Source organism: Vulpes vulpes, chromosome X (genome assembly GCF_048418805.1).
Source record: "Vulpes vulpes isolate BD-2025 chromosome X, VulVul3, whole genome shotgun sequence".
NCBI lineage: Eukaryota > Metazoa > Chordata > Mammalia > Carnivora > Canidae > Vulpes > Vulpes vulpes.
The window spans coordinates 49,635,814-49,651,152 of NC_132796.1; the positions used below are offsets into that span (position 1 = coordinate 49,635,814).

At 42.6% G+C, this 15,339-nt stretch overlaps 1 protein-coding gene across 1 annotated transcript; it reads right to left on the reverse strand.

Moving 5' to 3' along the window:
- Positions 1-9,374: 9,374 nt before the first annotated feature.
- On the reverse strand, positions 9,375-11,850 carry LOC140596314 (sorbitol dehydrogenase). The gene has a single exon (XM_072744984.1). It carries the CDS (start codon positions 11,725-11,727, stop codon positions 10,657-10,659), a length of 1,071 nt encoding a protein of 356 aa, XP_072601085.1. The 5' UTR covers positions 11,728-11,850; the 3' UTR covers positions 9,375-10,656.
- Positions 11,851-15,339: the final 3,489 nt, after the last annotated feature.

Here is a 15,339-nt window from a genome sequence, read left to right on the forward strand (position 1 = left end):
GGAAAACATGATAGCATAATAGTTTTTTTAAAAGACCCAAATGTATGCTAATTACTCATTTCAGCTCTAAAGACACATATAGGCTCAAAGTGAAGGGATGGAAGAAGATGTTTCAAACAAGTAGAAACCAAAAAAAAAAAAAAAAGTGGAAGTAGCTATACTTATATCAGACACATTAGACTTTAAGGCAAAACCAGTAACAAGAGAGAAAGTCATTATATAATAATAAAGGAGCTAATATATCAGGAAGACGTATGTGGAATTTAAGAAAGAAAACAAAATAGTAAACAAAGAAAAAAAGAGACAAACAAAACATACCCTTCAATATAGAGAACAAACTGGTGGTTTCCAGACAGGAAGTATGGGTGAAATAGATAAAGGACATTAAGAGTACACTTATCATGATGAGCACTGAGTAATGTATAGAATAGTTGAATAATTATATTGTGTGCCTGAAAATAATATAATGCTATGTTAACTATACTTTAATAAAAAATAAAATGTAGCAATCATAAATATATAAACACCCAACATCAGAGCATCTAAATATATTAAGCAAATACTAACCAATCTGAAGAGAGAAATAATAAATAGTAGAGGGCTATGATATTTCACTTTCTGCAATAAATTGATCATCCAGATAGAAAATCAACAACAAAATGTTAAAATTGAATTAGATCAAATGGACTTATTAGATATACACATAATGTTCCATCCACAGTAGCAGAATAAACATTCTTCTGTATTGCACACATTATATTTTCCAGGATATATTATGTAATAAGACACAAAACAAGTCTTAGAAAATTTAAGATTAAAATCATACCAACTATCTCTTCTGACCACAATGGTATGAATATTGAAATTAACAAAGATAGGACATTCCGAAAATCTACAGGTAAATGGAAAGTAAATGACACATTATTGAACAACCCATGGGTAAATGAGAAATCAGAAGAGGAAAATCAGACAGGGAAGCCCAGTCCCAGAGAAGCAGGAACTTTAAAAATCTGCACCAGATTCTTCCTGGACACTTAGCAGGGAACCTCAAAACAAATGAAAGTGGAAATACAATATAACAAATATGGTGGGATGCTGAAAATCAGTTCTAAAAGGAAATTAATAGCAATAAATACATATATTAAGAAATAAGAATGGAGCCTGGGAAGATGACAAAGTAGGATAACCTTAAGGTCACCTCATCTCACAGATACAACCAGATAACAGCCACATTAGTGTAACTAACCCAGGAAATGAACTAATGCCTGGAAGACACTTTACAATTAATCTTAGAGAAATTTTGATTACCATCAAAAATGGTAAGAAGTTAGAGAGTTGCTCCACAATAAAACTAAACTGTGAGACTAATCACAAATGTAAGAGACACCACAAGCATAGAGAATGGAGAGAAACAGACCTACCAGACACTCCAAACATAGGGGAACTACACTGAGAAGATGATTACCCATAACATTTGGCTTTGAAACCAAAGGGGGGCATCCTGGGTGGCTCAGTTGATTAAGCATCTGCCTTCAGCTTGAATCATGAACCCATGGTTCTGGGATCAGGCCCTGCATTGGGCCTCCTGTCCAGCAGGGAGCCTGCTTCTCCCTCTGCTTGTGCTCTCTCTCTCCCTGTCAAATAAATTAATTAAATCTTAAAAAAAGAAAAAACTGCAGGGGCTTACCTTCATGAGCTTTTTATACTCAGTGAGGCTTAACAGCTAGAACATTAAAAGCAGCAAGGTTGGCTCTGGGATAGCTGACAGTTGTAGGAAACAGTCCCAGCCTTTTCAAAGCATTCCCAGCATAACATGTAGCCCCATTGAGATATAGCAAAGAAGCAGCAATTTGAAAAGTACCTGGTGGGGATCCCTGGGTGGCGCAGCGGTTTGGCGCCTGCCTTTGGCCCAGGGCGCGATCCTGGAGACCCGGGATCGAATCCCACGTCAGGCTCCCAGTGCATGGAGCCTGCTTCTCCCTCTGCCTGTGTCTCTGCCTCTCTCTCTCTCTCTCTGTGACTATCATAAATAAATAAAAAAAAAATTTAAAAAAAATGAAAAGTACCTGGTATATGCTGAAAGGAGACAAACTTTTTATTTTTCCAAATTTTTATTTAAATTCAACTTAGTTAATAAATAGAGTAACATTGGTTTCAGGAGTAGAATTTAGTGATTCATGACTTACATGTAACATCCAGTGCTCATCATAACGAGTGTGCTCTTTAATACCTATCAGCTGTTTATCCCAGCCACATCCATCCATCACCCCTCAGTTTCTTCTCCAGAGTCTTTTATGGTTTCCTTCCCTCTCTATTTCATTTCCCTTCCCATATGTTCATTTCTTTTGTTCCCAAAATTCAACATATGACTGAAATCATACGGTATTTATCTTTCTCTAACATATTTTACTTAGCATAATACTCTACCTCCATCCATGTTGTTGCAAATGGCAAGATTTCATTCTTTTGTAGCTGAGTAATATTCTAATAGATATGTGTGATATCCATTCATCAGTCAAGCTCTTCCCATAGTTCAGCTACTGTTTATAGTGTTGCTATAAACATCAGGGTGTGAGGGGCAGGGCAAGATGGTGGAGGAGTAGAGTCCCCAAGTCACCTGTCCCCACCAATTTACCTAGATAACTTTCAAATCATCCTGAAAACCTACGAATTTGACCTGAGATTTAAAGGCAGAACAGCTGGCATGCTACAGAGAGAAGAGTTTGTGCTTCTAACAAGGTAGGAAGGCAGAAAAAAAATAGAATCAAGTGGGAGAGGGTGTTGTGCCCAAGATTGCAAATCCGAGAAACCACCAAGGAGCCGACACCGATGCAAACACACAAGGGTTTATGTACAAGCTCGAGCTTGGGTCCAAGTATACCCAACACAGCAGAGCAGGGACTTGGACACCGAGGCTAAGAGGCATAGCAGCTTTATACGGGCCAGGGGCCAAAGGGATTGTAACACACATAGAAAGTTGCACAGTCATGTCAGTCCACACACAGGTGGCCAATTGGATCACGATTCACCCTATAGTGACCATTTGAACTGGCCTATCACTCTGGTCAGAATTGACATGCAGTTTTGGAGGGCACAAGGCAGGGTTACATTTTTATGAGCCAGTAAGGGTGTGCTCAGTGGCTTGACTAGGTTGGGGCAGCACCTTAAGCAATAAGCAGGTCATGTTGGGGTCATACAGGAGGTGGCGGGTGCAGCACAAAGTGGAGTTAGTCCTGCTCTGCTTGTCCAGGGGTAGGGGATTTTTGTTAAATTTCCTGGGTCCCACAGAGGGGCCCTGCAAGGAGCCGGGCTAAGGCCAGGTGGCAAAAGCCTCCAGGACAGGGAAGCCCAGTCCCAGAGAAGCAGGAACTTTAAAAATCTGCACCAGATTCTTCTTGGACACTTAGCAGGGAACTGGGACAGAACCACAGGAGGGGCAGTGGAGCCTCCATTTCCCAGGGCCACTAAAAGAGGAAGTGTGCCCCGGGAGAGAGTATGCCACAGACTGTGGACCGAGCTTGCTAAAGGGCTGGAGCACACGCCCAGCAGGGCCTTGGGAGAAGCTCAGGCGGCAACGCCGGGGCAGAACGAGCTGCGCCCTGCTGCCTTCAGGAGCCATGCACTTGAGCACGATTCCAGCAGTGCAAGGCCCAAATCCCAGGGTGCCAGGGCGGACACAGCCCATGATCCTGTGCTTCCCCCAGGATAGGTGGAGGACAGGAAGGCACAGAACAGCAAGGACTCTCCGGCCTCCAGATGCCCCCAAGCTGTGCAGACCAGTGCCCCTGCCCCCCCCCCAAGAGCATCCAGGCCAGTGCAGACTGGGAGCTGCAGTAGTTACTGCAGGAGCTGACTCCAGAGATAGAGACCTGGCCAGCGCCAGTGTTTTTGTTCCCCCTGGTGTCACCCTGTGCCTGGGACAGAGCAGGGCCACCAGGGAACAGGGGCCTCACAGGATAAACAGCTCCCACTAAGCCCTGCACCTGACAAGGGACAGGCCAACTCCCTGAGATGCACACACATGACAATCAGCACACCAGGCCCCTCCCCTGGAAGACCAGCTGGAAAGCAAAGGGAAGAGCAAGTTCTTGACCAAGCAGCACTGGAAAACTCCAGGGGAAGTCGAGGGATTTACAGTATATAGAACTGGAGGATACCCTTCCTTTTTTCTCTTTCTTTCTTTTTCTTCCTTTTTCCAGTACAACTCCTTTTTAGCCAATCTGAGCAAAATGTCTAAAGAAGAACTCACCACAAAAGAAAGAACTAGAAACAGTACTCTCTGCCACAGAGTTACAGAATTTGGATTACAATTCGATGTCAGAAAACCTATTCAGAAGCACAATTATATACCTACTGGTGGCTCTGGAAAGAAAGAATAAAAGATTCTAGAGGCTTCATGACTGCAGAATTATGATCTACTCAGGCCAAAATTAAAAATCAATTAAATGAGATGCAATCCAAACTGGAGGTCCTAACGATGAGAGTTAATGAGGTAGAAGAAAGAATGAGTTACATAGAAGACAAGTTGATGGCAAGGAAGGAAGCTGAGGAAAAAAGAGAAAAACAATGAAAAGACCATTAGGAAAGGTTAAGGGAAAGAAATGACAGCCTCCGAAGAAAAAATCTACCTTTAATTGGGATTCCAGAGGGCACCGTAGGGACAGAGGACCAGAAAGCATGGTTGAGCAAATCATAGCTGAGGACTTCCCTAATTTGGGGAAGGAAATAGGAGATAAAGAGGTCCCCCCCAAAATCAATAAAAATCATTCAACACCTCGACACCTAATAGTGAAACTAGCAAATTCCAAACACAAAGAGAAGATCCTGAAGCAGCAAGAGACAAGAGATCACTAACTTATATAGGGAGAAATATTAGATTAACAACAGACCTCTCCACAAAGACCTGGCAGGCCAGAAAGGGCTGGCAGGATATATTCAGGGTCCTAAATGAGAAGAACATGCAACCAAGAATACTTTATCCTGCAAGGCTCTCATTCAGAATAGAAGGAGAGATAAACAGCTTCCAAGATAGGCAGAAACTGAAAGAATATGTGACCACCAAACCAGCTCTGCAAGAAATATTAGGGGGGATTCTGTAATAGAAAGAGGAAGCCCAAAGAAATAATCCACAAAAACAGGAACTGAATAGGTATTATGATGACACTAAATTCATACCTTTCAATAATAACTCTGAACGTGAACAGGCTTAATGATCCCATCAAAAGACGCAGGGTTTCAGACTGGATAAAAAAGCAAGACCCATCTATTCACTGTCTACAGGAGACACATTTTAGACCTAAGGACACCTACAGCCTGAAAACAAAAAATTGGAGAACAATTTACCATTCAAATGGTCCTCCAAAGAAAGCAGGGGTAGCCATCCTTATATCAGATAAACTAAAGTTTATCCCAAAGACTGTAATAAGAGACAAAGAGGGACACTATATCATACTTAAAGGATCTATCCAACAAGAGGACATAACAATCATGAATATTGATGCCCCGAATGTGGGAACTGCCAAGTATATCAATCATTTAATAACCAAAGTAAAGAGATACTTAGATAATAATACACTTATGCTTGGTGACTTGAAAACAGTGCTTTCTACAATCGACAGATCTTCTAAGCACAACATCTCCAAAGAAACAAGAGCTTTAAATGATACGCTGGACCAGATGGATTTCATAGATATTTACAGAACTTTACACCCAAATGCAACTGAATACACATTCTTCTCAAGGGCACATGGAACTTTCTCCAGAATAGACCACATACTGGGTCACAAATCAGGTCTCAAATGATACCAAAAGATTGGGATTGTCCCCTGCATATTTTCAGACCATAATGCTTTGAAACTTGAACTAAATCACAAGAAGAAATTTGGAAGAAACTCAAAAAAGGGAGGTTAAAGAGCATCCTGATAAAAGATGAAAGGGTCAACCAGGAAATTATAGAAGAATTAAAAAGATTCATGGAAACTAATGAGAATGAAGATACAACTGTTCAAAAACTCTGGGATACAACAAAAATAGTCCTAAGAGGGTAATACATCACAATACACGCATCCCTCAAAAAATTGTAAAAACCTCAAATACCCAAGCAAAACCTGCACCAAAAGGAACTGGAGAAAGTACAGCAAATAAAATCTACACCAAGTAGAAGAAGAGAGTTAATAAGGATTCAAGCAGAGCTCAAAGAAATAGAGGTCAGAAATACTGGAGAACAGATCAACAAAACCAGGAGATGATTTTTTGAAAGAATTAATAAGATAGATAAACTTTAGCCAGACTTATTAAAAACAAAAGAAAACCATGGACTTTCTTCAGAGAGTTAGAACAAATTATTTTAAGATTTGTGTGGAATCAGAAAAGACCCAGAATAGCCAGAGGAATTTTAAAAAAGAAAACCATAGCTGGGGGCATCACGATGCCAGATTTCAGGTTGTACTACAAAGCTGTGGTCATCAAGACAGTGTGGTACTGGCACAAAAACAGACACATAGATCAATGGAACACAATAGAGAATCCAGAAGTGGACCCTCAAATTTATGGTCAACTAATATTCGATAAAGGAGGAAAGTCTATCCACTAGAAGAAAGACAGTCTCTTCAATAAATGGTGCTGGAAAAATTGGACATCCACATGCAGAAGAATGAAACTAGACCACTCTCTTGCACCATACACAAAGATAAACTCAAAATGGATGAAAGATCTAAATGTGAGACAAGATTCCATCAAAATCCTAGAGGAGAACACAGGCTACACCCTTTCTGAACTTGGCTACAGTAACTTCTTACAAGATACATCCACGAAGGCAAAAGAAACAAAAGCAAAAATGAACTATTGGGACTTCATCAAGATAAAAAGCTTTTGCACAGAAAGGATACAGTCAGCAAAACTAAAAGACAACCTACAGAATGGGAGAAGATATTTGCAAATGACCTATCAGATAAAGAGCTACTTTCCAAGATCTATAAAGAACTTATTAAACTCAACACCAAAGAAACAATCCAATCATGAAATGGGCAAAAGACATGAACAGAAATCTCACAGAGGAAGACATAGACATGGCCAACAGGCACATGAGAAAATGCTCTGCATCACTTGCCATCAGGGAAATACAAATCAAAACCACAATGAGATACCACCCACCACCAGTGAGAATGGGGAAAATTAACAAGGCAGGAAACCACAAATGTTGGACAGGATGCGGAGAAAAGGGAACACTCTTACACTGTTGGTGGGAATGTGAACTGGTGCAGGCACTCTGGAAAACTGTGTAGAGGTTCCTCAAAGAGTTAAAAATAGACCTGCCCTATGACCCAGCAATTGCACTGTTGGGGATTTACCCCAAAGATTCAGATGCAATGAAACGCCAGGACACCTGCACCCCGATATTTCTAGCAGCAATGTCCACAATAGCCAAACTGTGGAAGGAGCCTCGGTGTCCATCGAATGATGAATGGATAAAGAAGATGTGGTTTATGTATACAATGGAATATTACTCAGTCATTAGAAATGACAAATACCCACCATTTGCTTCAACATGGATGGAACTGGAGGGTATTATGCTGAGTGAAATGAGTCAATCGGAGAAGGACAAACATTTTATGTTCTCACTCATTTGGGGAATATAAATAGTAGTGAAAGGGAATATAAGGGAAGGGAGAAGACATGGGTAGGAAATATCAGAAAGGGAGACAGAACATAAAGACTCCTAACTCTGGGAAATGAACTAAGGGTGGTGGAAGGGGAGGAGGGCGGGGGGTGGGGGTGAATGGGTGAGGGGCACTGAGGGGGGCACTTGACGGGATGAGCACTGGGTGTTATTCTGTAAGTTGGCAAATTGAACACCAATAAAAAATAAATTTATTACTAAAAAAAACACATCTTTGCAAATATTAGATTTTAAGCACTCAAGACTTGACTGTGGGTTTATAATTTGCTCTGACCATAAAACTATATTTTTTCTTTTGTTAACAGAAAGGTGCCTCTTATTAATTACCTGATTGCTTGCTAAACAAAACAGAGCATATGATGGCTAACACCACTTGCTATGCCATTGAGGCCTTAAATGACTCTCAAAATGGCATTAGATATTTTAACTAGAGAAGACAGGACATGTGTTAGCATAAAAACAAAATGTTGGGTATATATTCTAGATATCACCAAAAGATTCCAGATATCACCAAAAAGATATCACCAAAAGATATGCCTAAAAGATACAGATATTCAAACAGTGCTTTAAGTCATCTCTCTTCCTCTCTCTTTCCTTCCCTCCCTCCCTCTTTTCTTTAGTGAGTAGTTAAACTCCTGGACTGGAGAAAGATCTTGGTTAATTATTAAAGGTCTTCTTATTCAGGATCCTCTTTCTCATCATAATATTAACCTTATTTTGTTGACTTTTCTGTTGTCCCTCTGCCTGGTGGCAAGACTCCTTCACTGCTATAACTTCCAGGCGACAGATAATCCTTTCTAGTTGAGTTCATATGTGTTGTCTACCTTGGATTGGCAGCCTCTACCTTTTGTATCTTCTATATATAAATTCCCCAACTGACCAATGTTGACCCAAAAATAAGAACACATCTATGCCCCTATTCAGCAGGAAGAAGGTACAGAAGAGAAGACCTTCCATCCTCAGCACCCTTAAAGATTTAAGGGCCATAACCATTCAGGGGGAATGATGCAGGGAACAAAGGCAAAAGGTGAATGTAGATAAAATTAAATTTCTTTCTGACCTATAGCCCATTGACCAATACTTCAGGCAAATAGAGTATAACACTCCTCCAGGAAACTCTCAACTGTCTTAGTATTAGCTCTTTTTATAGAGAAATAAACTTCACTTGACAATACCTAGGTCTCTACTGTCCTGTGAGTCTTTACCATATGAAACTCATTTTGGAAACTTCCCTTTGTCATTACCGCCCCAAATCATAAAGTATATTATCAGTTTTCCGCTCACAATCCCAGGGCAGCAGCTCTTGTTCCCGTGCTTTAATAAAAAAACCCTTTCTGCACCAAAAACCTCAAGAATTATTTCTTGGCCATGGGCTCTGAACTGCAAACTTCAAACCACATCATATGGTTGGACAGTGTTTGGAGTTTTATTATATTCGGGGATCTTGTTTGTCTTGTAACCAAGGTGCTTTTTAAGATATTCAAACATCTAACATTGATTAAACTTTTGAAAACATCATTTGCAATGTCTACATCTAATGTCAAAAAAGTAAATGTACTTATCTTTGTTCCATCTTATGTACTATTTTTTTCCTTCTACAGGCTTTTTCATTTATATTTCTTGAAAATGTTCCTACTCTTGCTTTCCCCATCATCCCTCCCCCAGTTTCTTTTATTTAAATTTTTTTTTTCAGGCACCACAAGGACAATTTATTACCCAAAGCAGTTTGAGGAATTCCAAGCATTGGTCACAGCTCTCCCCAGTCACAAGAAAGCCAGAGCCTCTTCAAACTCACCCTCTACTCCCAGCTGAAGGCAAGGATTAAAAGGCTGCAACCCAAGTTATGTCACAGCTGCAATATCCTCATTCTTGACTAATAATCTCAAAGTCACAAATGGGCATAAAGTGATTTGGACCCAAATCGTGTTTACAGAGGAAAGCTCCACGATTAAAATACAATTGGAAAGATCATTCCAAGAGAAAAGATAACAAGAGTGTTAACAGGTTAGGAGGAGGGATTTCTGTTTATAATGGTCAGAAATAAATGGAATTGCCTATCATCATCGTCAGGGAGGGTGAAGGGAATGCTAAGCCTGGGGCTGGAGGGGGAGGACAGGTACACCGGCCAAACCCTCCTGGGCAGGTCTCCCAGGAGGACTCCCCTTGACTGCTGCCCTGAGGAAGGAGCCTCCTGGTTGCCTAGCGACAAAGGAACCCCCCCCCCAGGTGACTGCCTCTAAATCTGCAGAAGGGTTGGTGGGGGGAGGGGGGTGTTGGGAAGGCAGTTTAGGTTACACACAGTTCTCAGGAGTTGAAGAAGAGGCAATCTTCAAGCTGTACTGAGAACTTCCCTATTTCTACCTTTGGAGAATGCGCAAGCTGGTTGGCCCTCATGTGGGATTTCAGTTCGTGGGTTTTTTTAAATTGACTTAAAACTTATCCTAGACCCAAGAAGGTCAGTCCCTTAAAGTCTCCTTTTATCATCAAACTAAACAGCACTTATATCTAGAAACACTGTGCTCTAAAAATGGCTGACAACCCTTCATGTCACAAACTGAGGTTTTCGTGAAAATCAATTCCTGTGCCAGTCAAGTCTGGATAAAGTTATCTCTTCATAATTTAGCTCCCACCCCCCACCTGGCCAGTCACAGTGGAACCAGGAACCCAAGGGGGCAGATTTCTTTCCTGATTTAGGCACTCCAGGAAGAAGGGGAGTTCCCAGCACCTGCCTAACCTGGCTCCATTTGCTGAACTTTGCTCTGGATGAGTAAGTAGGTCACTCTGGCTGCAAATTCCCCCAAACTCTCCCTACTTGTGTTTTTAAGGCACACCAATTCCTCTGTGTAAGGCTCTCTGCTTATAATGAATTATTTTAATTATTTCTGCTACTCAAAAGAAACTTCTGCATCAAAGCCCACCTGCCCTGAGATACTGGCTCGGTGTGGGGGTGGGAGGATGAGGGCAGAGCCCAATTAATATTAGGGATTCTGGTCATTGGGGTCGCACTTGAGCATGACTTTCAACCCCGTTCCCTTTCTGGCTGTTTCAAAGGCCTCCAGAGCTTTCTCCAGAGGAAACCTATGAGTAACTAAGGGCTTTACATTCACAGCCTTGGACGCAAGCATTGAAATTGCCATCGGCCACGTGTTGCAATATCGAAACACGCCCTTGATATCCACCTCCCGGGTGCTTGCGTGTGTTAGGGGCACCGTGGTCATCTCGGAGCCCAGCCCTACGAGCACCAGGGTCCCCCCAGCACGAGTAGCATAGATGCCTGACTGGATGGCGGACTCCACCCCTGTGCACTCGATGGTCGCCTCTGGCTTGCACCCCAGCATATCTTCCACTTTACTGGCTATTTCCTTAGGGCTCTCCTTGGAGATCTGGAGGACGATATCAGCCCCAACTTCCTTGGCTTTAGACAACCGAGAGGCAGACAGATCAGTCACCAGCACTTGACCTGCACCCATTGCCTTGGCCACAATCAGAGTGACCAGTCCAATCGGCCCAGCTCCACACACTAAGACCTTGTTCCCCAGGGTGATTCCAGCTCGCCGACAGGCATGGATCCCCACAGACAGTGGCTCAATCAGGGCCCCTTCTTCATAGGTGACATTGTCAGGAAGCTTGTAGCAGAAGTCAGCATTGTGCTTATAAAACTGGCAGAGGTTCCCATCATCAGGGGGTGTGGCACAGAAGAAGATAGATGGTGACAGATTGTACCGGCCAATCTTGCAGAATTCATCCATTTCTCGCAGAGCACCAGGCTCGATGGCAACACGATCCCCTGATTTTAGGTGCTTTACCAGTGATCCCACTTTTACAACTGTTCCTGAAGCTTCATGCCCCAGCACCATTGGCTTTTTCACAATAAAATCCCCAATTCGACCATGCTGCCAGTAGTGGACATCTGAGCCACAGATTCCGACGGAATGCATCTTCAGCAGTACTTCATTTGGGCCTGGTTCTGGGATAGGATAGTTCTCCAGGCGCAGGTCTCCGGGTCCGTGCACCACCAGAGTGAGGTTCTCGGCCTTGGCGGCCGCCATGTCGTGCTCTCCCTCCTGGGTCGAGGCTGCAGTCCGCGGGATGTGCGGTGGCTCGAGTGACAGCCCCGCGAGGGTACAGGGTTAGAGCTGGGAGGCCCCGGGTCGGCCGGGGGCGGGGCCTCCACGTCCTGACAACCGGGGCGGGGCTAGCGTGGGGGGCGGGGCCTCCCTGCGGCGCCCGGGCGTTTGCCCGAGAGGGTGCGGGTGGGGGCTGGGAGGGGGTGGGGAGGAGGCTGGGAGGTGAGGGGGGCGCTGGGGAGGGGGCTGGGAGGTGGGAAGGAGGCTGGGAGGGGGCTGCAGAGGGGGCTGGGGAGGGAGCTGGGAGGGGAGGGGGGCGCTGGGGAGGGGGCTGGGAGGTGGGAAGGAGGCTGGGAGGGGGTGGGGAGGAGGCTGGGAGGTGAGGGGGGTGCTGGGGGGGGCTGGGAGGTGGGAAGGAGGCCGGGAGAGGGTGGGGAGGAGGCTGGGAGGTGAGGGGGGCGCTGGGGTGGGGGCTGGGAGGTGGGCTCTTTTATTTAAATTTTTGAGAATTTCTGGAGCTGTGTAAGAAAACAATTACAGTGTTGAAAAAAAGAATAATATGCTTTACAACTTGTACAAACCGATGGCAGCCAAATGTCATTTGCTTTCAGTGAGAGGCTCCAATATCTTCACAACGAAAAATGCTTTGTACTTCTTTGCTCTCAATTTGATTGTAGCACATTAATACTAATATGCCTTCTTTAAATATACTTTGTGCATAGTTTAATTTTTTAAAAGTTGTATCTAACAAAATGTCCTTTAACCATTAAAAAAAGAGAAAAGAGTCAAATTAATAAAATCATGAACGAGAAAGGAGATATCACCACCAATACCAAGGAAATACAGCTGATTTTAAAAACTTATTATGAGCAGCTATACGCCAATAAATTAGGCAATCTAGAAGAAATGGACACATTTCTGGAAAACCACAAACTACCAAAACTGCAGCAGTAAGAAATAGAACACATGAACAGGCCAATAACCAGAGAGGAAATTGAAGTAGTCATCAGAAACCTCCCAAGACACAAAAGTCCAGGGCCAGATGACTTCCCAGGGGAATTCTGCCAAATGTTTAAAGAAACATTATCTATTCTACTAAAGCTGTTTCAAAAGATAGGAAGTGATGGAATACTTCCAAACTCGTTTTATGAGGCTAGCATCACCATAATTCCAAAACCAGACAAAGACCCCACCAAGAAGGAGAATTATAGACCAATATCCCTGACGAACATGGATGCAAAAATTCTCAACCAGATACTAGCCAATAGGATCCAATAGTACATTAAGAAAATTATTCACCATGACCAAGTGGGATTTATCCCCATGATGCAAGGCTGGTTCAACACTCATAAAACAATCAATGTGATAGATCATATCAATAAGAGAAAAAACAAGAACCCTATGAAAAACGAGAACCCTATGATCCTCTCAATAGAATGCAGAGAAAGCATTTCACAAAATACAGCATATATGCCTGATTAAAACTCTACAGAGTGTAGGGATAGAAGGAACATTCCTCAGCATCTTAAAAGCCATCTACGAAAAGCCCACACAGGCTACACCCTTTTTGAACTTGATCACAGTAACTTCTTGCAAGATATATCTATGAAGGCAAGAGAAACAAAAGCAAAAATGAACTATTGGGACTTCATCAAGATAAGAAGCTTCTGCACAGCAAAAGAAACAGTCAACACAAGGAAAAGACAACCTACAGAATGGGAGAAGATATTTGCAAATGACAGATCAGATAAATGGCTAGTATCCAAGATCTATAAAGAATTCATTAAACTCAACAGCAAAGAAACAAAGAATCCAATCACTAAATGGGCAATAGACATAAACAGAAATTTCACTGAGGAAGACCTAGACATGGCCAACAAGCTCAAGAGAAAATGCTCTGCATCCCTTGCCATCAAGGAAATACAGATCCAAACCACAATTTGATACCTCCTCACACTAGTGAGAATGGTGAAAATTAACAAGACAGGAAACAACGAATGTTGGAGAGGATGTGAAGAAAGGGGAACCGTCTTGCACTTTTGGTGGGATGTGAACTGGTACAGCCACTCTGGAAAACTGTGTGGAGGTTCCTCAAAGAGTCAAAAATAGAGTTACCCTATGACTCAGCAATTGCATGGCTGGGGATTTACCCCAAAGACACAGATGCGTTGAAAGATCAAGACACCTGTACCCCAACGTTTATAGCAGCAATGTCCACAATAGCCAAACTGTGGAAGGTGCCTCGGTGTGCATTGACAGATGAATGGATAAAGAAGATGTGATATATATATATATATATATATATATATATATATATATATTCAGCCATTAGAAAGACAAATACCCACCATTTGCTTCAACATGTATAGAAATGGAGGGTATTATGCTGAGTGAAGTAAGTCATTCGGAGAAGAACAAATGTTATATGGTTTTATTCATACAGGGAATATAAAAAATAGTGAAAGGGATTATAGGGGACAGGAAAGAAAATGAGTGGTAAATATAAGAGAGGGTGACAGAACATGAGAGACTCCTAACTCTGGGAAAAGAATTAGGGTTAGTGGAAGGGGAGGTGGGCAGGGGGATGGGATGACTGGGTGATGAGCACTGAGGAGGTCATTTGACAGGATGAGCAATGAGTGTTATACTATATGTTGGCAAATCGAGCTCCAATTAGAAAATATACAAAAAAATAACATATCACAAAAGAATATTAAATGAAATGAAAAATAATCTTGATGGAATATATAGCAGGCAAGATGAAGTACAGAAACTAAGTAATGACCTGGAAGACACAGTAATGGAAATAAACCAAGTTAAGTAAATGAAAGAATAAAAAATTTTGCAAAGAGAATAGACTAGGAAATTCAGCAACTCCGTCTAGCATAAAAACATTTGCATTGTAAGGTTCCCAGAAGAGGAAGAGAGAGAAAACGGGGCAGAAAATTTATTTGAGGAAATAAGAGCTGAAAACTTTCCTAATCTGTGGAAGGAAACAGATTTAGATCTAGGAAGACACAGACATCCCCCCACAAATTCAACCCAAGCAGTTCCACATCAAGACACATAGTAAATTCAACATAGAAGCAACAGTTGGCACAACAAGAGGGAGATATGTTTATAATGCTTTTTGGAACTTGTTGGGGGACTTGTCTAGAAACAAAGGAGCTGGCAGCCAACATTTTCGTCCTCTACCTGCCAGAGTAAACACAGAACTACCTGTGGGAGGTAATTTTGCACAGACACTTGTTACATAACCTGCTAGCAGTGCGCTGTATCCCTGAGTTCTCTAAGGCCTTGCCCACTCCAAGCCTGCTGGCCTGGGCCCTGGGTTAATTATAAATTTTGTCAGCTCCAAGCATACTCCTCCTAGGTGATGCCTTCTCACACCAAACCCACAGCAGACACAGGCTTCAAGGGATTGGGCCTACGACTAGGGGCTCAGCACAAATTTTACTTATGCTGTACATGCTTTGCCCAACCACTCTGCTCACAGATGTCTTGAGAGCCTACCTACTGCCATGCTCCATGTCCAGCTGCCATGTACACAGATAGCATGTGTGCTCAGCCAACACATTCTGCACACAGCCACCA

Coding starts and splice junctions, on each gene's coding strand:
- LOC140596314 (XM_072744984.1), bottom strand. CDS start 11,727: ATGGCGGCCGCCAAGGCCGAGAACCTCACTCTGGTGGTGCACGGACCC.